This window comes from Hippocampus zosterae, chromosome 8 (genome assembly GCF_025434085.1).
Source record: "Hippocampus zosterae strain Florida chromosome 8, ASM2543408v3, whole genome shotgun sequence".
NCBI lineage: Eukaryota > Metazoa > Chordata > Actinopteri > Syngnathiformes > Syngnathidae > Hippocampus > Hippocampus zosterae.
Window position 1 is genome coordinate 19,973,235 of NC_067458.1, and position 23,901 is coordinate 19,997,135.

The 23,901-nt window shown below is 45.3% G+C and overlaps 1 protein-coding gene across 15 annotated transcripts in view; it reads left to right on the forward strand.

The window, feature by feature from the left end:
• Nucleotides 1-23,602, forward strand: part of dab1a (DAB adaptor protein 1a) — a 176,849-nt gene extending 153,247 nt beyond the window's left edge. For 10 of the 15 annotated variants that reach the window (XM_052073164.1, XM_052073166.1, XM_052073167.1 and 7 more), the window contains 10 exons: nucleotides 365-403; nucleotides 728-790; nucleotides 4,037-4,090; nucleotides 11,370-11,432; nucleotides 11,510-11,606; nucleotides 12,910-13,304; nucleotides 13,383-13,581; nucleotides 13,787-13,935; nucleotides 15,959-16,055; nucleotides 21,831-23,602. In XM_052073164.1, coding sequence (XP_051929124.1) covers nucleotides 365-403; nucleotides 728-790; nucleotides 4,037-4,090; nucleotides 11,370-11,432; nucleotides 11,510-11,606; nucleotides 12,910-13,304; nucleotides 13,383-13,581; nucleotides 13,787-13,935; nucleotides 15,959-16,039 — 1,140 coding nt within the window. In that variant the 3' untranslated portion in view covers nucleotides 16,040-16,055; nucleotides 21,831-23,602. The remainder of the gene's footprint in view (nucleotides 1-364; nucleotides 404-727; nucleotides 791-4,036; nucleotides 4,091-11,369; nucleotides 11,433-11,509; nucleotides 11,607-12,909; nucleotides 13,305-13,382; nucleotides 13,582-13,786; nucleotides 13,936-15,958; nucleotides 16,056-21,830) is intronic. The other 5 variants (XM_052073175.1, XM_052073176.1, XM_052073178.1 and 2 more) reach the window with 5 other exon arrangements.
• Nucleotides 23,603-23,901: the final 299 nt, after the last annotated feature.

Sequence of the window (23,901 nt, forward strand, 5' to 3'; positions counted from 1 at the left end):
TTATTATATTATACAAAATTTAAATTAGTCTAGTGGGGCTTGATTTGAACAATCCCCCCTATTCTAATTAATGTCAGCACAGGCAGGACGAATTTTTTTCCTCTCATCATATTAACCATCGGTTGAGATGTTAAAAACGTGTCCGCTTTTTTTGCACCCCACTTTAGCCTCAAAACTAAATGAAAGCAGAAAGGATCATTGAAGTTCTCACCCGTGGCTTCCGCCTTTCTCTCTTTCTTTCTTTCTTTCTTTCTTTCGATTGATTTGTTATGGCTCGTGCTTTCCCCCAACTGGCCCTGCGCCTCTGCCTTTAACCCTCGATGCCTCTTTCACTTCTTCTTGGCTCGGCTCCGCTCGTCCGCAGACGATACTGGAGGAAGATCTGGAGGACCCGGTCTACCAGGTAACCTCGCCAGCCTTCCTTCACTCCACCCGCTTCGCCACCCCCTTGGCTTGCTCCTTTCCGTGTGTGTGTGTGTGTGTGTGTGTGAGAGAGAGAGAGAGTGTGTGTATGCACTGAGTGGGGAGACAGCCCCTCGCTCGCTACTTATGGAACCATAGCTGGGTTCAAATATCCACACAAAGTGCATGTTTGTGGGGTGCATGGTCAGCTGATTTTCCCCCCAAAAAATGCTTTTTGACTTTTCTCTCGACTTCTTCCACTTCCTTCCTTTTTTTTCTACCCCCTCCCCTCCCTTGTCTCTTCCCTGTGCTTCCGGCGCCGTAGTACATTGTGTTTGAGGCCGGACACGAGCCCATCCGTGACCAATCAGACGAGAGCATTTATCAGGTATACTCGCAAGAAGAAAAAAGGCAACTCATCATCATCATCATCTTGTGGGCAAGTCAGACAGAGAGAATGCAGTGAAGAAATTTGTCGTGGGAGACGCGTTCCAGACACACTCTCATGTCCAAAAAAAAAAAAAAAAAAAAAATCACAAAATATTGAGCGCTCTTGGGGGGGAAAAAATTATAAATAAAACGTTTTACAAGACGCGTTTAAACTCATTAAAGCATACTTTTCAAAATAAAGTCGACAAATATTTGAACATGAGCAAAAAACGTAAATATACAGCATAGATGGTACATTGTTGAAAAATGCTGTGAGGACCCCAAGATGTCAGTCATGCCAAAGGCCCGCGGCACACCGAGAGCGATGCGGCTAAACGCGACCCAAGTGGACCATCGTGAAACAAAATTACAGTTGGTGATTTTTTTTTTTTTCCCCGTACCCCAAGCGATCTATTATTGAACCATAAAAACATGGCGTGATTGTCAAGGAACAAGCAAATTGGCACAAAAAGAGCAATGAGGCCGGTTGGGAGTGAGGATATCTTGACATTCTGTTGGCAGTGATCGAGCAGCCCATTCACTGACTGCGCCTGTACCTTTTGGCGAGAGACTCTCCACGCTTCGCTTTCTACTGCTGCATACCGCTGGTGCAACCCCTCCCCGGTGAGGCGTGGGTAGACCTCGGAGGGGCGGGAAAAGGTGGAGGGGAGGAAGCGGATGCGGAAGGCAGGACCCGCCCCCTTCTCTCCCCCATCCACCCCCCGACAACCCCCCCCCCCCCACCCCCCACCCCATCCTCTTCTCCCGGGGAGATGAAAGAAAAGAAACATTAATCACCAGACTCTCGTTTGATCTTTAAATAAAATGGATTGAAAATAAGAGCGCGAGTGAGAGCGCCGGCGTGTGCGCTACGCCAAAACGTGAGGCCGCCCGCAGCCACGGAGGAGCTAACGTATGAATAAAGATGGCGGCTTCTGGAAAGAAACATGTCAAGGAAGTAAACAAGGGGCCGAGTGTGCTACATGCATCCCTTGAGCTCACGCATCCGCACAGGGAATGCCACCGTAGCTGCGATTCCATACTAAAATAGTTTGAAAGTCAAACCGTGTCGATTTGCGCACGCTTGTGTTTATTACAAGTGTGGGGTGGGGGTGGGGCGTTGTTTTAGTAGTAGTAATTATTAACGTTAGGTTATCATTTTAGCCTGAAATGCTAACAAAACATGACCAATAGTTCATTTTGATTGATAAAATCACTTTCTTCCATATAGAGTTCGAGTAGCTACGCGACAAACGGCTAACAAAATTAAATTAGCATTCCTTTTATTGTTTTGCCTTTTTTGTCGGTAATTTTAGCCTGAAATGCTAACACAACATGACCAATAGTTCATTTTGATTGATAAAACCACTTTCTTCCATATAGAGTTCGAGTAGCTACGCGACAAACGGCTAACAAAATTAGCATTCCTTTTATTGTTTATTTCCAGTCGACGCCTTCCGCCACAAATTAGCCTTTCTCTGTTCCAAGTTTTACCGTAAATCCATCAAAAGGTCCCCGCGGTCGCAAACGAGACAATCTCAGTTAGCTATCGGCGCTTATTGTCGCTGCTCGTCGCACACGCGCTGTCAGATCTTTCCGTTTTTTATTTTTTTTGTCGCACAGAATGTTATTATGTCGCCGTGTGTGTGACACTGAGTTATTACAAGTGTGGGGTGGGGGTGGGGGTGGGGCGTTGTTTTAGTAGTAGTAATTATTAACGTTAGGTTATCATTTTAGCCTGAAATGCTAACAAAACATGACCAATAGTTCATTTTGATTGATAAAACCACTTTCTTCCATATAGAGTTCGAGTAGCTACGCGACAAACGGCTAACAAAATTAGCATTCCTTTTATTGTTTATTTCCAGTCGACGCCTTCCGCCACAAATTAGCCTTTCTCTGTTCCAAGTTTTACCTTAAATCCATCAAAAGGTCCCCGCGGTCGCAAACGAGACAACCTCAGTTAGCTATCGGCGCTTATTGTCGGTGCTCGTCGCACACGCGCTGTCAGATCTTTCCGGGGTTTTTTTTCGCACAGAATGTTATTATGTCGCCGTGTATGTGACACTGAGTTATTACACGTCCGCGGCGGTGAAAAGCTTTGTTTTAATCATCCCGCGCCACGAGGCAGCAAAAAGTGTTCCCTCGCACGTTGAGGTGTGACTCACGAGGTCTCGCGTTGTAGATTTTAATTCTGATTAGCCCCGTCGCGAGAAGTGTGATTTCTCAATATTCAGCTCAATTCCTTTGATTGATGAGGCGGGGAAAATTGCGTTCGTTTCACAGTTGTTTTCATCGTATTTATTTATTGTAATACGACAATATATTAGCATTATTAGCATTAGCAAAAATACGACAATATATTAGCATTATTAGCATTAGCAAAAATACGACAATATATTAGCATTATTAGCATTAGCAAAAATACGACAATATATTAGCATTTCTGGGAACACACATGTTCCCAGAAATGCTAGGCTAACAATTTCCTCCAAGAAAGTTTGTGAAGCTAGCGATGGAGAGGCCTGATATTCCAACATAAATGTAACAAGGAAGTGAAAATGCGAACTTCTTCTCTTGCCATCAGCAAACTGGCTAGGTCGGAATCAGTCGTTCCTTCTGCTGGACGTTTTTTGTTTTTTTTAGATATTAAAACGTCATACTTCTTGTTTCTTATGGCCTTTATAGGTAGAAAACTGACATGGGTCTGAAATATTGACAGCCTCTTTTGACAGCTCTTACATGTCGTTAAAACCACTACAAAAAGCATATTTCCTCTTTGACTTCTTCTGCCCGTTTAGACAGCAAACTAGTTGGAGTCGGAATCTTTTGAAGCCTAGCGACTTGACTCATTTCTAATGTCTACCAGTCTTTGTTGTTCTACTACACGTTGTTGAAACCAGTAGACAACGCCGCACTTTCTATTTGACTGCTTTTACTTCCCGTTTAGCTAGCAAACTAGTCGGGTCTGAGTCATCTTTATTCCGTGCCTCCCACGAATCAAGCGCAAACATCATGCTAGCTGTTCAATATCTTCCTATCTACTCGTTGCTTCTTCGTACCAAAATCAGGTTATGCCGCAACAGTAAAGAATCAAACTGTCAACTTAATGCAAAATAACCGAGGACACGTTATAAGCGCTTTGCTGATCTCGAGGTAACAGGCTCTGTTGGCTGTGCTCTGGATTTTGCGGCCGGCTGTGTAGGTTCCCACCAGCCAGCAGAAGGAAGGGGTCTATGACGTCCCAAAGCGACGCCCAGTGAGTGACGCCGTGTGTCGCCCGCCTGCCTCCCCATCCCCAGTCAAACCTCTCAGATCGGCCCGCCATGATCAACCCGCGCACATTTTCTTTTTTTTTCCCCGCCCTCTCCCCCTGTGACCGTCACTCAGCATATCGCCCCGCTCCGTGATGCATTTATGGTCCCCCCATCACCCCTGAGAGGTTTGCTGGGACCCAGTGCTCTGTGCAGTGTGCGTCTCCTCTGCTTGCGGTGTGGCTGGTGCCCTCCTCCTTGTGCCCCTCGTGGTCAACCGGGACAGCGCTTTTATGTGCATTGTGCGTCTGTAAACGTGTCTGTGGTCCTCAATTAAGCATGCCTGCTGGTGGTGTAAAGACCCCGCATGACCTTGTCCCACATTGCATTACGCGACGCATTCAGTCACCGTCATCTTCCTCTGTTGTGATATTGACATGCATACGCCAAACAGCCACAACATGATGGCATCCCAACCATGGCTGCATTCTTTCTTTCTTTCTTGATATATTTATTTGGAATCTGTAGTTTCATACGTTACATTGCAGATCGACGGTGTGTGGACGTGTGCTTGCTTGCGCGAGCGATATATCTTTTTAGTTATTGGCTTCCCGCTGCCGGCAGTTCTAATGAAAGATGACCTTGGCTACTGTCAGGCGGCAGCGGCGGGCTGTAACTCCACTGCTCTTTATCTGCCCATAAAGATGCGGCTTATATTGCTGCTGGATTTAATCTGCTAAAATCTCCAGAGTCGTAATAAGCGGGCCGCTCTCCCACGTACGTGTGTGTGTGTGTGTGTGTGTGCGCGCATGGATGTAAAAGGCATGCGTGGGCGTGTCTGAGCTGCCATGTTTTGGGAAGTGGCACATCTCCAAAGTCCGATTCGCTGGATGCTTTTTATTTTATTTTTTGCAATAGCACAGCCGCACAGTCTAATAAAAAAAAACAAAAAAACAGTTGGCATCAAAAGGTTTTGAGTTGACAATTTTAGGGGAGTTTAAAAAATGAGTATAATGAAAAGTTTTTTTTTTAAGTTGGAAATAAGTTGGAGTGTTTAGCAACTTAAGGCAGATATTTTCTGTTTTTTGTGCTCAGGCCAAAATGCTAAGCTAAAAAAAAGTAGTAGTAGTGCTTTGGTGCCATCTTGTGGGCTCTAGGTGTCAAGTGACTAAGTTGAAGTGAGTTGAGGAGAAGGATGTTGCGCTTTTCAGACATCCTGTGATATCTTAATGCCAAGCAGCTTTGTTGAAGTGAATTGAGGAGCTTCATGTAGTGCTTTGGCACCATCTTGTGTTAATTATAGGCCATATAAACCATTTTAGGTGGCACTACTTGGGAACTGTGACCAACGTTTTGCTTTTTCACGGATGACACCGAGTTGATATTTTAAACATGTATGATTTATGTTGAGCTGCATATGTTGAATTACCGCTGGTGCATGTCTCAGACACAGAAGCTTTCCAATTTCTTTATGTGGGCCGAAGTGGAAGACATCCGTGGCGTTGCCGGCTCATTCATGCGTGCATCGAGTGTCTCAACGCTCCGTCTCTTGTTGATACCTGGAGACGATGTTTTCAAAAGTCCACTCACTTTCGCTCATTCGGTGAATGTGTTTGAATGAGTTTAGTCCGCCTTAAAAGGCTAAACTGGCCTGGGCCACCTCGCCGCAGGCAGTTCCGCCTGTGTGAATTTTTGGCGGGCTGGGAATTAGTTTCACATTTTTCTTTTTTTCGGACATCTCATCCCGAGCTTTGCTAAGAAGCTTACAAACACCCGAGCACATTTTTGTGTGCATCTGTGTGTGTTTGGCCTTGCCCATCCTGCGGCACATGCTGCGATTTGGATGGCTATTGTATATCGGCGGGTCTGTAAGCGAACAAATACAGTCGAACATCTTCTCAATGTTACCCCGTTTACGTTTTCACCCCTGTAACGGTCACATTTCAAAGTCACGATTTCACGTATTTCTTTTTTCCATTGGCCGATTTTACTTACAACGCGCACCTTTATCCATGAACTTCATTATAACGACCAGATTTTTCAAACAAAATCATAATAATAATAATAATTAAATGATGTGAAGGAAAATTGTAAATAGTACTGCGATTTATCCATTTGTGTTCATATTGTATTTAATTGAAAGATGTTTGTTGTTGTTTTTTTTCTCCTCTTCTTTCTACATACGTTCTTGCTGCTGGAGGCTGTAAATTTCCCCATTGTGGGACAAATAAAGGATATCTTATCTTATCTTATCTTATTTATAAAGAGGCCTTGTTTTTTTTTTTAACAACAAACCACGGGAAGCTATTTGCTGCCGCCGCGACATTGATTATGTACAAAATGTACAGCGCGAAATCCCCCTACGTTGCTGAGCCACATTTTATATATATATATAAGGGCGGCCCGGTAGTCCAGTGGTTAGCACGTCGGCTTCACAGTGCAGAGGTACCAGGTTCGATTCCAGCTCCGGCCTCCCTGTGTGGAGTTTGCATGTTCTCCCCGGGCCTGCGTTGGTTTTCTCCGGGTGCTCCAGTTTCCTCCCACATTCCAAAAACATGCGTGGCAGGCTGAATGAACACTCTAAATTGTCCCTAGGTGTGAGTGTGAGCGCGGATGGTTGTTCGTTTCTGTGTGCCCTGCGATTGGCTGGCAACCGATTCAGGGTGTCCCCCGCCTACTGCCCGAAGACAGCTGGGATAGGCTCCAGCACCACCCGCGACCCTAGTGAGGATCAAGCGGCTCGGAAGATGAATGAATATATAGAAATATACACACACACACACACACACACATTATATATAAAATGTGTTTTCTCCTACCAGTTTGTCAAAGGCAGTAATCACAGTTAAATGGAACACAGGCATGACCAAATGCTGTGTTGTGATTGGATGCTAATCAGGTTGCATTTTTATGGCTACAATTAGGCCCCAAAGAGGGTTCGGATTATGGTAGGAGGGTGGGACTTTGATTGCTTGAGTAGGTTGAATCAATGCTTAATTCTTGGCTAAATTGATCCAAAATCATGTACATGCCATTACAATCACCCCCACACCCCTCACACACACACACACCCTTACTAATCCAGTTAAATGTCACAAATAACGATCTGTTAGGACTCTGCTCGTCTCTTCCTGTTTGGTGAGATTTTTTTTTTGGAATAATTTTTACTTGTTATCTTGGTCTCATGATGTCAAAATGCGAACAACCGGAAATGAAATCAGTCCATTCATGGATCCAACAGCTGTTGTAAAATTTGCAGTTCAGCTACTTGTTCGTAAAGAAGTTGTGCAGCCAGGACTGAAAGTACAGTAGGACAATAGTTTCGAGAAGTTCAACTGTCAAGGTTGTAGTACATTTTAGACTGATGCTAAAATTCACCCAAAAGTGCCATATCCTGAATAGAACTTGATGTGTGTGGGGTATTAAAAAAAAAATGAAGAAAAGAAAAGTGGATTTACTCACTAATGTTTGGCATTCGTAGAAGGGCATCTCCTCGTCATTGTTCTGCCTGTCAGTATATGTTACCGACATCGGCAGGTATACAAAGACGCATTACTTTTTGGAAATAAATGATTCTTTTTGGAACTAGTGAGATTAAATGGAATCATTTCTCGCAGCAACACTGCTTGAGAATCATTTCCCGAACCTGAGCAAGTAAGTCGCAATAAACGACAAAGAACTGTCGAAATGCGTTCTGGCTCATCGCCCGCTGCTGGTAAAATGCTTTTAACGTTTTTCTTTTCTTTCTTTTTTTTTTTGTGCGGGATTGATTACTTGCAGCAGTGGATTTCGCCTTCATTTCATCGTCAGGATGGCATTTTCGAAAAAGATGATAACGCCCTCCCAAACGTGACCGCACCACCCCCTGTTGCGCAAAGCAAACGCTTTTGTTATTTACTGTGTCACCATCTTAAGCGGCCGGCGATCGATAAAATATACACGCGAGCGAGGCCATTCCAATCTACTGAGCCCTTGACCCACCCCCGCACCAAGTGTTAGTGTTGAATCAACACATGCCCTCGCTGAGTCCACACCGAGTAGTCACTTTTACCGCCGATTATTATCTTTTTGGGGGGGAAGCATGTCCGTAATCTCTCTGTATCGTGTTCGCATCGGCTCCAAAGGTGTTTGAGCCACAGCGGTGGCCAGTATGTGTGTGTTGAATGTGTTTGCGGTTGTGATCAGTCACTCAGCGGGGGATCGGCAAGATGGCATTAATTATAGAGGCGGCATTAATTACTAGAGAGAACACGTACACAGGTAATTAGACTTTCCCCCTCCGGAGATGGCTAATTGATAAGCAGTGGCCGGAATGTACGAGGACAAATGAACAGACCAAGAGAGGCGACATGGTAGAGCTCCGACTGGCACGGAAAAGTCATATTCTGTAGCTTTTAGCTCTCTGCCCATTTATTTTGCGAATAGACATGTATACGATACAGCGTTTACCTGTATCTTCAGCATTGTAGCGGCAACTAGCTGTCAGTCAATCTGGTATTGTGTACATGTAGCATTTTGCTAGTCTGTCAGGTGTATTGATCGTCTGGAACAATCTCGAAAAAAAAACATTTACGGGGTACTTTGACAGTAGCTGTCTGTGGCAAGGATAGCCAGTTAGCTAGTTACAGCTTATCGATGCGGAAATAGCATTTAGCTAGCTATTTTTTTTCCCAGCTTGTAGCGTTTAGTGAGTTAGCATTTAGCTATTCATTCAGCCATGTAGCATTTAGCTATCTATCTACAGTGTAACTATAGTATGGGAACATTCAGAAATGTACTCTGACGCCCGTGGATGTACGTGGAGAAGCAGTGCGCCCCGCTCTCATTGATTTCTGAACGCAGCCAGCACTAGCGCTCCATGTCCCCAGTCGGGGCGCTCGATTTTTGGTGGACTCTGAAGAACCAAACAAATTTGTCAAAACAATCACAAATTTGAGTTTCCAAATGGTCAGAGAAACCCGGTGCGTGTTCTGAGCGTGTTTCCAAACGCGCCCTGTATAGTTTTTCCAGTATTACTGTCAACTTAGATTATACTGCATGTAGCTACCTCTTCAACATATATCCCGTTTATTTAGTCCGACAGCGATGCTCTCTACATCCCCGGACAAAACAAAATCAAATAAATATAAGCTGTTTCCGAAACGATACATTGAAATGATGCCACATTTTGGTGAACCGGTGATATAAAAACCGCCATTAGGCGTCTGCTAATTCACGGGTAGTTTGTTGTTTACTACAGCTGGCTTTTTATGGCCATAACAAAACGATAACAATCGGCTGCTTTATGAATTCATTGTGTTTAAAAGAGAGCGATGAAGATGCATAGTCGGTCTGTCTTTCTCAATCACATTGAGACTCTTGAGGAGGATTTACAGAAACACAAAAGGGAGCTCGGCACTGTCGTTTAGATGTAAGGTGGGGGATGATCTTTAAACCTCTTTAAATCTCCTGCCGTGTGTATCGAGTGTGTGTGTGTGCGTAGAGCACCTGGCGAGAGCAACACCTGCCCTTCTAAATCAGCTGCACCCCCCCCCCCAACCCCCCACCCCCTCTCTGCTACTCTGCTAATGTAGTTTTGCGTATGCCGGGCCATTTTCATCCCACCCGCCTAACGTTGAGGTTGTTGATTGCAGAACGGACAACATCAAAGCACCCACCAACATCATCATCATCAACATCATCATCATCCTCATTCTCATCCGCAAACCCGCCAGGCGGGACTAAGTGAGCATCGGGAGCAGCATCAGCAGGCGGATCTCATAGACTTAGACCTTGAGACGGTTTCTCAGGTAAGGGCGATTCGCATGAACTTTTGCGAGGACCACCTCCTGTCATCTTGACCACGCCGCACTTGTGTTTTTTTTTTTGTTTTTTTGGCGAGCAGTCGGGAGCCGCCGCCCCCGACTCCTGACCCCATTTTGCTTATGAATAAAACATGTAACCTTGATGTTGTCATAGCGACCAAGAGTCAGAATGGACACCTGCATGCATGCGTGTTTGAAAAGACAAAGGGGCCCGAAGCTTAGCACAAAAGTCCCGAAAGATTTGCGAAATTGTGCTCACGGGGACCAAAATGAGCAAATGGCAGAAACTAGTACAACCTTTTTTTTTTTTTTCTATCCCTTTCATTGCCAGTGAGACATTAGGTGAGAAAGTCTGTGCTGACATTCCGAAAGCGTATGAGGAAGCGGTTTATTTGCTGCCTTCTATCACACATGGCCGTGCACATGCAGCGTTTTCCGCGGCCATCATCAATATCCGCATCCCATTGTCTTGCTGAGCGATCGCCATCTCCCCCGCACTTAGAACAGCCCATAACTCAGCCTCCCGACCCTTCCTCTTCTCTTCCTAAATCACCATCTAGTCCCCATAAATGTAAAACACCATGCACACCGATTCCATTTTCTGATAGGCGTAATAAATACATACTGTAATATATATATACTGTGTGTGCTTGTGTGTGTGTGTGTGTGTGGTGTATAAAATCTTTTAGCCTAAGCCTTTTGGTTTATGCGCAAAGATATTCCAAGAATATTCATTATCTCAGAAACGATCGAGATCCATAATTAATGCAAATCTCGGACCGTGTATTCAAGGCCCCTAAATTCCTTCCCAAGTAAAAATAGTTTCCTTTTGCTCCGCGCTGGCCTTAAGATATTATTAATTCACGGAACGGGGGGTGGGTAGGAGGGTTGGGGGGGGGGGGGGCAAATTACAGAAGAGCAGAAATACAGAATAGATTCGGATCAAATAGAAAGGCTTGCCCGTCTTTGATAGCGAGACGCTCGGAGGCGCGCCGCTGATCCCCCTTAATGGGAGGACATTAATGACTTGCCCGCAGGGATTTCGGCACAAATACGGCTGCTGCGGCTTTGTTTTGGCGGTTGGTGCCAGTGGTGCGAAGTCATGGTACCTAGACTTTAAAAGGTGCCCCCCACCCCACCCCACCCCAGTGTCTGTACTATGTTGTGTGCAGCCTTTTTTCTTGTTCAAAAAAAATTATTGGTTTTAATTTTGTTCTTCAATCCATCCCCTTTGTATTTCTACTTCTAATGTGAGTACTTTTGTCACCTTTGGCTGGTGGACACGGTAGGTATGTCATCGTAACCATTTCATCTCATCCCCCCCCCCCTTCCCCATCTTTGCACATCTTTCTCTGCGCTGCCCTCGGGGGACTGCTCCGCATGAGTCGTGCATGTCATACAACGGGACGACCGACGCCGCCGTGACGAAGTTAACGATTGCATCCTGACTTGCGCTGTGTGTCCTTCATGTGATTCTCAGAATATCAACCAATTAGAGCTTTTCGGGGACATGTCCACACCCCCTGACATCACCTCGCCGTCGGTGAGAAGCCGCCTCGCGTGCCCAATATGAGATTCGGATTCTTTTGAAACTTTTTGTTCCCCGTGTCGCCTCGGCAGACCCCTGCCTCACCTGCCAACTCCCTGGACCCGTCGCAGGGCCCGCAGCCTCCCGCTGAGCTCTACGCCCCCTACAACCCTGCGTCTGTGCCCTCAGGTATGAAAAACACGGGACTTTCATCTGAATTCTGAGTGGAATATTCCTTTTGTACGCCGTGCACATCCCAAAGTTCTTTTTTTGTTTTGTTTTGTTTTTTTCAAAGATAGCCGATTGGCAGACGTGAGAAGGGAAGTGAAAGAACAGGATGTGATTAATAGAGAGGGATGGAATAGAAATGAAATGTTGATGAGGAGAGGAGGTGGCGTCGGTCGGAATATGTGTGCGGAATATAAAATGCATCATTAGCCGCGCTGACTCAGACGCTGTTGAATTACCTGCGGGCCGAGGCGGCCGAGAAGAAAGACGGCCGCGACCCCTGGTTCGCTGGTCGCCATGCTTGTGCGCGAATGAGGCGTGAGCAAGACACTCTCGGCACTCCGCGGTTCCCCTCCTGGCGCACGCCGGCGAGGTCGAACGTCGGCGGCGCGAGGCGGCGAAAAGACGAGCAAGTGTGTCGTTAGATGAAGATTTCGCTGATGAATTTGAGCCGTTTTAATGAGTGTGATTCGATGAAACGACGCCGCCTCATTCCCGAGGTAATTATGCTAGTTCACCGTGACCGTGAAGAGATGCTACATTAGCTACAGGCGCAAGTAGGGCAGCGCTCTCTGGTGATGCATGGATTATTATTGACGTGTGTGTGTGTGTGTGTGTGTGTGTGTGAGAAAGATGTTTTTGTGCTCAAGAAAAGATGCGGATGTTTTAAGTGCACCCCCATCTGCTTCAGAGTGGTGCTGCATGGGCCGGCATGCTCTAAAACACCCACCCAAAAGTATCCCGTTCAATGTCGCGGGTGTGCTGAATCCTATGCTAGCTGTTTTGGGGCAAGAGGTGGGGTACGATGAAAATCTGCGATCAAAAAATGTTTTGTAATTGCCTATATCACGGGTGTCAAAGTCGTTTTTCAGCAAAATACTTTTTTTTTTTAATTAGACAAGGCCTTGGCCTATCGAATTGAAGCTCTTTCCATTCACTTCAACATAGTTCCTTGGCACCAAAATGTAGCCAAAGCTTTTTAATACACAGGAATTTGCTCTAATTAATAGAAGCTCCTCACCCTCATTTCAACATAGTTCCTCGGCATCAAGGTGCCACAAGATGGTGCCAAAGCATTACTTTTCTTTTAGGTGAGGATTCAGTAGGGCATCTCAAAACGAGTACAGCCAGTAAGGAAGGATAGGTTTTTTTTTTTTTTTAATGAATCAGTGAAGTCACAAACCGCAAACTAACCGTGAATATTAGTGTTCGCCGTCGGTGACCGTCCCCAAGACACTCCCCATCTCTATCTGTCTTGTTCTAGGTTATGTGACAATGGGGGCGGTTCCCTCCGGACACTGGTCCCAGCAGGCCTTCACCGCCCAGACGCCGCTGGCCTTCGGGGTCCAGTCCCCTCTGGGCCCAGTGGCGCAGGTGTTGCCTGGCGGCCAGCCTCTCATCTGGGGGCAAGCCAACATCTTCCCCGCCACCCAGCAGCAGTGGGCGGCCATGGCGGCCGGAGCCTTCCCCCCCGCAGCCTACCTCCCCGCCCAGCCCGTGGGCACACTGCCCGCAGCCATGTTCCAAGCGATCGCCCCCGTCCCCGCCGCGTCGCCGGCCGGCGAAACGCATTCAGGTGCAGGCGCCGCGGCTCCCTCCGCATCGTCGAGTCCGCAACATGAGGAGCGGGCGAAGAAGATGAGCAAAGAGATGTTCAAGGTACGAGCTGGAGGAAATTTGTGTCGGTACCTCGACATACACGATGAATTGACAACAAAGTCGTCGTATTTATTTCAGGACTTTCAGCTGGCCAAGCCGCCGGCGATGCCGTCAAAGAAGGGCGAGCAGCAGCCCGGCTTAGCGGGCACCTCGGAGGCATTCAGCACTTACTTCAGCCGCGTCGGCACCGCCCAGGATACAGACGACTGCGACGACTTCGACATCTCCCAGATGAACCTGACGCCGGTCACCTCCACGACACCTTCCACCAACTCCCGTGAGTCTACAAAAAAAAAACTACCCTTGAGTACAGCAAATATTTGATACTTTGACAAGTAATATTCTCACAAGGTGACTTTTACTTATGCTAAAGTTATTTTCTGCTAAGATACTTGACCAAAGTGTCACTTTCAGGTACGTTATTCAGGAGTGCCACCGACCTTCTGGATAATCCTTCTACGACCTTTTTTTTTTGCTTGCAGCTCCCACACCGGCCCCCCACCAGAGCTCGCCCTCTAAATCGTCCGCCTCGCATGTCAGCGACCCCCCGACGGACGCCACCGACCCGCCCACGGATGACTCGTTTGGGGAAGCGGACGGCAGCCCGAGCCGCAGCGGGGAGGAAGATGCTGTAAGTTTGCCGACCAAATTTGCCATGAAAATGTCTGAGTTTTAGCCACTTTATGCTAAAAAGGCGCTAACTTAAAAAAAAAAAAAAGTGTTTCATGTCAAGACAAATTGCTGTGGGCTATGATTCATAACTGCTGATAGAAAGCAAATGTCACCAACCTACACAAACGTGAGTTAATAGAAATACATAGATGCTGATTTATGTTCCATTTTTTAGTTGTAGTTACAGAACCTTTGGAGATAACATTGAACCCTCGCATACAGTATTTGATTCAACAATCGCAATTACCTCTACTTGCAGATTTTTTTGGGGGGGGGCCTATCCGTGGTTATTCGACAAAAAAAATAAATGACTTTGCCACCATCTTGTGGAATGTTGGTGCCAATTGAATTGAGGAATTTCATTGAGACAAAAATAGTGCTTTAGCATCTTTCGGCAATATGACACCTTTTTGGTGGTTGTCAATTACTCGAGGATATTCGCGGTCCCCCTGCAAACGTTGCACTTGCGTTCCCTTGAACAATAAGCCGGGATATGTTTCAGAGTCATGCAATCGGCGAACCTCCGTGATCTGCAGCGGCCATAGAAAATGTTTTATTTATTTTCGTGCTTTTTTCTCCGCTCTGTGGCGATGACTATTAGCATATAATCCCTAACTTCATGCTCCATTACTTACTCCACCGTTACTGCTTAGCTTTGCCTCTTCTTCATGTTGTTAACTTAGGCCCGGAAGACCTCAGTGCTGCCCCGGCATGTTGTGGCACAATGTGGTACTACATGAAAGTCTAATTTGTGACTGCTGTAAAACGTTGCAGTGTCGCAGGGGGGTTCCCTGTGTTGTATAATAGTCTTAATTCCTGAAATCATTGAAATATTCATTCATTCATTCATCTTCCGAGCCGCTTGATCCTCACTAGGGTCGCGGGGGGTGCTGGAGCCTATCCCAGCTGTCTCCGGGCAGTAGGCGGGGGACACCCTGAATCGGTTGCCAGCCAATCGCATATGTCAATGAAAAATTCATATTAATTGACTGATTATAAATCGTCCTCCCAAGTTTCTGCAAGAGCACGTTTGTTTTTGCACGCCCACGTTAGCTTGATCCTCTCAGAGTATTACTAGACGAGAGCGTTAGCAAGCGCTCATTAGCAGCCATCATCAAAACATTCAAGTCATTCTCGACTAAAACGCAGCTCAAACGAAAGCAGAGACGACTGGCTGCAAAGCAGCTCCTTTCTCACTCTAGCACAGAGTTACTGACCTTCTCCGGTGCTTTCTTACCCTTATGTCTCCTCACTTTTTCCAAGTCCTCCACCCGCAGCCGCTCACTTTCCAGGCGTGAAAGATTCTTTTTTTTTTATGCCTCCAATCCAGCCATTTTAGGAGAGAATAAAAAAAAAAGACAGAGGGCAAGAGAATGAGACTTTTTTTTTTTTTAACATCGCTGCAAATGTCACCGGGCCTGCTTGAATAACACTCAGAAGCTTCACAAAATAAAAGTGTACAACAGCGGCAGGGAGATGAAAAGGTCGCAGAAATAAAAGCAAGCGTGATTGAGTGAAGGCAGAAGAGAAAGGGGGGGAAAAAAACCACAGCTTGTGCTTTTTGTGAAGCGATCTGTGAAAAGCGGCAGGTCCTTGGAGGGAACGCGAGGTGCGTGTGTGCGTGTTTGTTTTTTTGTTTGCGCAACCTCCTGTCGACACTTTCTAATGATGCTGCACAACAAGATGCAGTTGTCACTCGGCGTTCTTCCAAGGATGTTTTCCTATTTTGTGAGAAAGCATGTATGTTCTTATTCAAATCAAATTTCATGCAATATATTTGTGAATTTTGTAGGATTTGGTTTCGTAGTCTTCCCCGGCGTCTGGATAGTCTTTGTCGCTCTTAACTTGCCCGCCTGTTCCGTTTTGTTTTCGCTCGACTTCCTCGTCTCTTTGCTGTTAACAAGCTGCTGCTGTCTGTTTCCTTCTTTCTTAATTCTTGGCAATCTTCCTCTTCCTCTTCTTCCTCGGCGGTGCACTTGTAGGCTTGTGGTTCTGGGTCGCCCTGCCCCAGTGAGCCAAAAGGGCCCAGTCCAGACCAGGCCAGTCCGGAGGCTGGGAGCTAGATAGCAGCAGGGCGCGGTAGGTATCAACCCCAAAACCACCACCGCCTTCTCCTCTTCATCCATTTTCTGTCTGTCCTTTTTTTTTCTTATCTCATTTTTTCTTATTTGAACCATATTCCAAAATTGTATCCAGACCTTGCATGTGTCCATCGGCCACACATGATCATGTGACCACAGTGGGCTCACCGTGTCGGCTTTTCGGGGACAAAGCGGGGTCTACCCCCCGCCCCCCACCCCGAGAGCAAGAATCGCACGGTGACATCAAGAACGATGCTAGACAATCAACGACAGCCTGTTGCGTGTGTCAAGTCATACTTGTGGACATGACAGCCACATGAAGGCAACGTGAACGAGGATGCCAGGCCAAAGAGTTTCAAACAAGGTCGAGGAGTTCAGAGTAAGGTTTCAAGCCTGGGATAAGGTTTCGTGGCATGCCTTCAACCCCGGGTTCAAGTTTCAGGTTGTCAACACTGTGTTAGGGTCGTCAGTCAAGTTTGAGTTTCGGGGTTGGTTTTCAAGCCAGGGTTAGGGTTTTAAATGAGGGTTTCCAGACATGGCTTTAGGGTTTCAAACAGTGATGAGAGTTTCAAAGTAGGGTATCAAGCCAGGGTTAGGTTTCAGGTAAGAGTGTTAACCCTGGGTTAGGGTTTTTAAGTTACGGTTACAGCCCTGGGTTAGGGTTTGCAATTTAGGTTTTCAAGGCTTAAGGTTTCGAGCCAGAGTTTGAGGTTTCATAGCAAGTGTTCAAACTATAGTAAGGGTTTTAAATAACTGTTTCAGTCCGAGTTTAAGGTTTTCAGAATTAGGTTTAGTGTTCAAGGTAGGGTTTCAAACCTTGTTTAGTGTTTGAAATTAGGGTTTTAAGTCCGGATCCGGTTTTAGAGTAGGGATTCGAGCCATGGTAAGGGTTCTAAGTTACGGTTTCAACCCTGGGTTCAGCTTTAAAATTAGGGTTTCAAATGAGGTTTTCAAACTATGGTAAAGTTTTTACAGTAGGGTGCGACGCGTACGTTGGCTCATAGCTTCCAAGTTTTGTTTTTCAAATAATTTCAAGCAGGCTTTACATTTCCAATTTGAGTTTCAAGACTTGTTTAGGTTTCCCACAAGGCTAAAGCTAGGCTCAGGGTTTCATGTTGTACTTGCAACCCTTAGTTAGTTTTTTAAAGCCTGGCTTAGGGTTTTCAAATTCACCATTTTAGTTATAAAAGTTGGATTTCAAGACATAATTATGGTTTCAGTGTCAGTGAGTATTTTAAGTTAAGTTTTTAACTGCAGAGTTACGAGTTCAAGCAGGGTTTCCAGCCAGGGAAAATGTTTCGAATTAGTGTTACAAGTCCGTGTTAGGGTTTCAAGGCCTAGTTTGAAACCTCACCCTGATGCTTTCAGACTGCTGGCAACGGACGCTTTTGTTTTTTATCAGCTAATTCCGGGCTGCCAAGATTAATGACCGCCTCTGCGTAATTGCCATTAATTACAAACCCAAGAAGCCTCCCCCCTGATCCTGTCTCCACTCGGAAGAAGAGCGGGTGTCGCCCCCCCGACCCCCTTTGTCCCTCCTGCCGGTCCTCTCATCTTCAAAAAGTCTGAAAACTGAAGGGCGGCAGGTGGAGAATAACGGGCAGGGTAGGGGGGGAGTCTCGGCGAGGGGGGGGGGGGCAACTAAGTGCTGAATCTGGCGGGAGATGGATTTTTTTGGCCAGAAGTTCCGAGCTGTTCTTGTGGAGGAGGCGGGCAGCGTTGCCAATGATGTTACTCCCATATGGTGTTTACTTGCTCAATCGCATCGACTTGACACACCTCCCCCTAACACACACACACCATACACACACACACACACACACACACCACACCTCCCGCTAACACACACACACACACACCTTCTTATTAGGCCCATTTATCCTCGGGACAAGCACACCTGTGATTGATACCGTGACCAACTGGGCTCATATTGCAGCCAAAACCTGTGTTGGTGTGTGTACTGCGGCTGAATAATTAATCCAGTTCAAATCGACTTATCAAAAAAATTTATCAAAAAAATCTGCATAGAGGGGACTTTCAAAAATATTTGCATATTCGATCGCAATCGCTTAGAAAGCAGTTTGGGTCAACGTTTCAGACATAGAGTCGCGATTAACCCGATTTCTTTAATGCGTTCACATTAGTTGATTCCACAATCCAATTCAATGTGGCCCACACCAAAAGGGTTTTAGGAAAAATATAGAAAGCTATTTATTTTAAAATTGTATATACATTTTAACTGGTGTTGAATTTTGGGGTGTCTGCACTGAAAAAGTCACCTATTTCATGTAGTGTTTTTGTTTTTTGTTTTTTTTCCCCCTCCAATGTGTTAGGTGGGGGTGCGTCCGGAGAGAAAGCGAGTAAAACGACCCGCCGTCACGGTTCACCGAACAATCTCATTTCGCCGTTCTTGTCCAGGCCCCGATTCCTCCGACCCACCCCGCCCCCATCTAGAACAACAGACACGAGAACATTTTATTCGGATCATGGTTCCTAGGCCTCCCCCTGCCCTCTTGGATTTGGAGCACGGACTTCGGGTGAAAGCGCTTTTATGCTTATGGCAACAAACGACTTCGATTCAGTTATGTATAGTAACTATAAAAAAAAAATTAGGGCATTAAACAAGGATTAGATTTTTACAGATGGATTTTAATACTGTTTATGGTTTAAAATGAGGTGTTCGAGCCTGGTTTTTTGGTTTTAATTTTGTTTTTGTTTTGCAGCCAGCATTTTGGTTTTCAAGTGAAATCTCATGCCAGATTTAGGGTTTCAAAGTGGGGTTTCAAGCCATGGTGAGAGCTTCGAATTATGGTTTCAAGCCCAGCTTAGTGTTTCAAAGTCGTTTTTTCTAAGTGGGGTTCCATGCCTTTGTTAGGGCTTTAAATGGTTTAAAGCAGGGGTGTCCAAAGGCGGTCCTCAAGGGCTGCAGTCCTGCCCGTTTTCCATTTGTCCCTGCTGCAACACAGCTGATTCAAATGAGGAGGATCGTTCTCGCGCTTCTTCAGAGCTTGCTGAGGAACGGCTCTTTGGAATCAAGTGTGTTGCATCGGAGAGCGATGGAAATAAGTCAGGACAGTGGCCCGTGAGGACTGAGGCTGGACATGCCCGGTTGAAGGTTTCAAACAAGGGTCAGGAAGTCAAGACCGGGTTGTGATTTCAAAGTAGGGCTTTTAAACAGACGTTAATGTTTCTCTCGGGTTGAGAAGCCTCAGTTCGTGTTTCAGGTGTCTGTGGTTGTAAACAGGTTAGGGATTCAAACAAGGGTTCTGTTATAAAGTAGAGTTTCAAACAAGGGTTATAAAGTTAGGTGGTCCCAAAATGTGGTTTCAACCCTGGTTTAGGGTTTTGAATGAAGGTTTCAAGTCTGGGTTCTTGTTTCATTGGGTAACGAGTTGGATTCATGGTCTCCAAATAGGGCTATCTGGATTCAAATAGGAATAAGGTTTCAAATATGAGTTATGGCTTGAAATTGGACTTCAATCCAGGGTTCGAGTTTGGCAATAAGGTTTCAAGCCAAAGTTGGTGTTACAAACGAGGTTTGGGGTTTGAAATGATGGTTTTGAGGTCTACAGGATGTGTGTAGAAGGCCAATTGAAAATGAAATGTAGCAATGTTTCCCAAAATCATGATCTGTCTGTCACATTGCGCAGCAACATGGACCGAATTAACCAGAACCGGATGGCTACACCGACAGCCAAAAGCACAGCAAATAAATAAATATTCAGTAATTAGCTCATTTGAATGAGCCAAGGGTCCAGGGAAAACATTCTTAACGCCATGACCAGTGGTCCAGATTGTGAAATACATTGGCTCGGAAAAGCACTGTCCCGGTCTGTTCTCAGCTCAGAACCAAATCAACAGTGGCCTTCTGCTTTCTTAGTCCAATTATAGGCCTGGTCCAAATGCTCCAGCCACTAGCCAACACTGAGGTATAGTGCTCCCTCTAGTGGTAGACCATATAATCACTGAATTGAATGTTGCTGAAACGTGTTTGAATGTGGTTTAGGGTTTCAAACTGGGATTAGGTGTGCAAACGAATTACGGATATAAATTGGTGGTTTCACCTCTGGTATACTGTTTCAAACCCTAGATTAGGATTTCAAGGGTTTCAAATCAGCTATTCAAACCCTGGTTAGGATTGAAGTGTAGGGTTGGAAACTGAATCTGGGTTATATCGTTCCAAGGCATAGTGTGACAAGCTGAACTGATATGGAACCATTTGAAAATTTGCCACTTGTGCATGTGTCGCACACACAATATCCGCCAGGTAGCAATTCATTGCGTGGGAAGCCAGTCTGGCTTTGCAGAGTGAGAGAAGTTCTCCATGATATAACAGGCCCCTTCTCCGAGCCGTCTTCGCGGCAGCTGGAGTGGGCGACTGTAATTATGTGTAGAATAGCAAGCGACCGTGGTGAGCTCGAGGGGCAAACGCGATGAGTCACGATGGTGTTTCATGGCCGCGAGTGCAGGGAATCTGTGCGACAGTATCGCAGTCAGACGTGGGGGACTCCAGTCACGTGACTCAAGTTGTTTGAGTTGAGTCAGACTCAAATGCCCATTTTAAGACTTAGCTGAATGTCGGTCTTGTTTAGAAAATACAATACGAAGACAGATTTTGTCCTGACCAAAAAGACGCATGATTGTGAATGTATTAGTACAGCTACTTAACACAAATACCTCAGATGGGTGACTCCCAGTCATGTAACTTGACTCAGACTTGAGTCATCATTTTCAGGACTTGTGACCTATGAAATACTTTTGGTCTTCAACATAGGATTTTTCTTTTCTTGGAAATCATTCACACAAATATGGCAAGACAGTACAGTAAGTATTCTGTGATAAGCATTGTTGTGATTGTATGACTTCACTTGTGACTTACTTGATCCAAGCCGAAACTTACTTGCAATGTAGTGGCAACTCAAGCTGATAAGTTTGAGAGCATTAGAGGTGGTCTACGTGGCGGAACCAGGACTGATTCGATGGAGTCCATGCAGGAGATTAACGTCCTAAGAGTACATTTATAAGGAACTGCAAGATCTCCACTTGCGGATGATGTTGCCTGAGCCTCACTCAAATCCACCAAAATTGTGTAAAAATTCACTCCACAACTTAAATCTGCTTTTGGCTGCTCTAAAGATTAGTCTACTGCCAGTCATCAAATTGTCAGGTACGCTATGTAAAAGAAAACACCCACGCTCCAGACTACAACTGAACGCACGTTCTGCTGCCTTTGAAAATAGAGTCAGAAGGGTTAAGACTTACTCAGACATCGGGTCCAAACAAGAAGGTTGCCTGTTTTAAAAGAGCTAATTAAGTTGGCCACCTGATTATTCGGTCTGGCACTTCTTAGTGTGCGGTCTTGATCACATATTCAAAATCATACCTGCCAAGTGACGGGCGGCTTTGAAACTAGTGTGCTCCTGCCACCCAGTGGTCACTTAAGGAACAGAGCAAGCATTCCTTTTATTTTTTAATTCATAGTTTGGGGTCTTATTACCTTTAAGTAAACTGAGTTTTACGACACAAATAGGGAAGATTCTCAAAAAAAAATCATACATTGTCATTTGTGTGAACTGTTCACCCTGCACGAGCTGAATTGCATTTGTTGTCAATTGCAAGCACGAGATTTGAACCCGGAAGCTCTCAACTGTGAGAAATAGATGCTCACCACCCAATCACTGTGCTGCTTAAGCTTTATAGATAGATATACGCCCCCAAAAATAAAGGAAACAATTAAACAGCACAATGTAACTCCATTTTTTTCCCCCCCTAGAAGAAGAAGGACCCACTGTATGCCCGCATCAACAAAGGGAAGAAATAAAAACACATGGGAACAGCAAGGCAGCCGGGACCAGCACTGAGAAAACTGAAGGAGGGAGAGCCCCCCGATCCCCAACAATTGTTTGTGTGTGTGTGTGTGTGCGTGCGTGGGTGATCTTCCTGCCCCCTCTTTGCTCACTGACTCCAGGCAGGCCAGGTATCCACACGTCTGGACTTTTCCCACCCTCGCTTATTGCTCTCCTCGCTCCTTTCTTGGCTTCCTCCGCCATCTTTGCCGTCTGTGTAGACTGTCACAGAGGCCCGTCGTTGGTTTGACTCGGGTGCCGAAACAAACTGGGAGCAACTCACTCGCCAAACACACGCACACACATGTACGCACACACGTCAATACAGTTGGCCCAACCCTGATTTAAAAGGACCAGAACAAATGTGGAAGGGCCACAGAGTTCATTCTCTATAGCTTTTTGTACAATACTAATGACAGGAGATTAAACAATGAAGAAAAGAGTCAATTGAAGAGAAATATAACATGATTTTTTTTTCATTTTCTTTTTTTTTTTTTTTTTTATAATTCAAAATTGAGCCGCAATGTGGGGTTCAGCTGTGTCGAGTGGTTTAAAGGCATCTGGATCATGGGGTTTGCCATTTTGTAAATAAACATGACTCGCCGTCTCCACCGTGTCACATCTCTGTGCCATCAAATAGGGAGGCTTGCAGTTATGCAAATGTTTGAACCCAAGCAATAGCCACATGCGTTTCCCCGGGTATAGTCCCACGCTTGGCCACCCTTTTTTTTTACAGCTCCGTCTTGCTCATCTTACCGTTCTCCCAGTGCTTGCGTGGGTTTTCTCCGGGTACTCCGTTTTCCTCCCACTTTCCAAAAACGTGCACGATAGATGAATTGAACACTCTAAATTGTACCCAGGTGTGAGCGTGCACGCAAATAGTTGTTCATCTGTGTGTTCCTTGCAATGAATGATGCAAGATTCGCTGGACATGTCAATCAATCATAATAGGACACATGAAAAAGTCAAGGACTCAAAAACCTAAAACTGAAGAGAAAGTCGGCTATTTTCTTTCAAGGCAGCCAATCCGCACTTGGATAACACACCACAGAAACTGGAGAACAAAGTCAAATCAGCCCCCAAACAGAAGCGGCTATCCTAGACAGATGGATGACGTGAAAATTGTCAAGCTTTATAGCGTACGCCATTAAATGTGTCTTTGATACCTCGCCATCGAAAAAGCCCGTGCAAGGGACCCGTTCATCACTGCTTGTTTGTGATTGGTTTTTATATTTACTTCCATGATTTAACGCGAGGAAACATTCATTGGAAACCAATCCGAGATTAGCTGGCATCCATCTTTCGAGGTTGCACTTTGTTCTACTTGCCCATGTGACTGCCTTCATCCAGCGACTCCCTGTTTTATGGCCACAGTCTTCTTCACGTCACTTGTTCGGGACCCTGATGACGATGATGATGATGATGATGATGATGATGATGATGCTGTTCTAAAGATGAAGCAAAGACTTACATAAGAAAAGGGAGCGGGAATATTGCTAGATTTTACCTCAACTAACAGTTTCTTAATGTAAATTGACATTATTTTTATCTTTACAAAAAACTGACATCCTGCAGTCGCGGTTTTCAATCATTTTTTTTTCTCTTTTTTTTCTTTTTTTTTTTTTGTTAGGTTTGTATTTGCTCTTAATTTCCATATGTCAACCGTGTATTACTGTTTCAAATAAACACATCTCAATTATGTTCGCTGTTGGCTGTAATTTGTGCTTGAAGTACTCTTAAAATTATTTTTAGCACATGTAAACAGAGTGTCAAAAGATCAAAAAGTTGTGCTCGTGGTTATTAATGAAATACTTAATGAGGGCAAGCGTTATAGAACGTTGATGGCTTTTTTTCCCCCCCAAAGTAATTAATTTCCTTGATATTTTTTTTCTTTCCAGTACGCAAATCACTGGCACTATTTCTAGAGGATTCAGACTGATATTTAGATGAATCCAGAGAGGTCTTTCCATCTATCTGTGGGATATTTTTTTGTTGTAC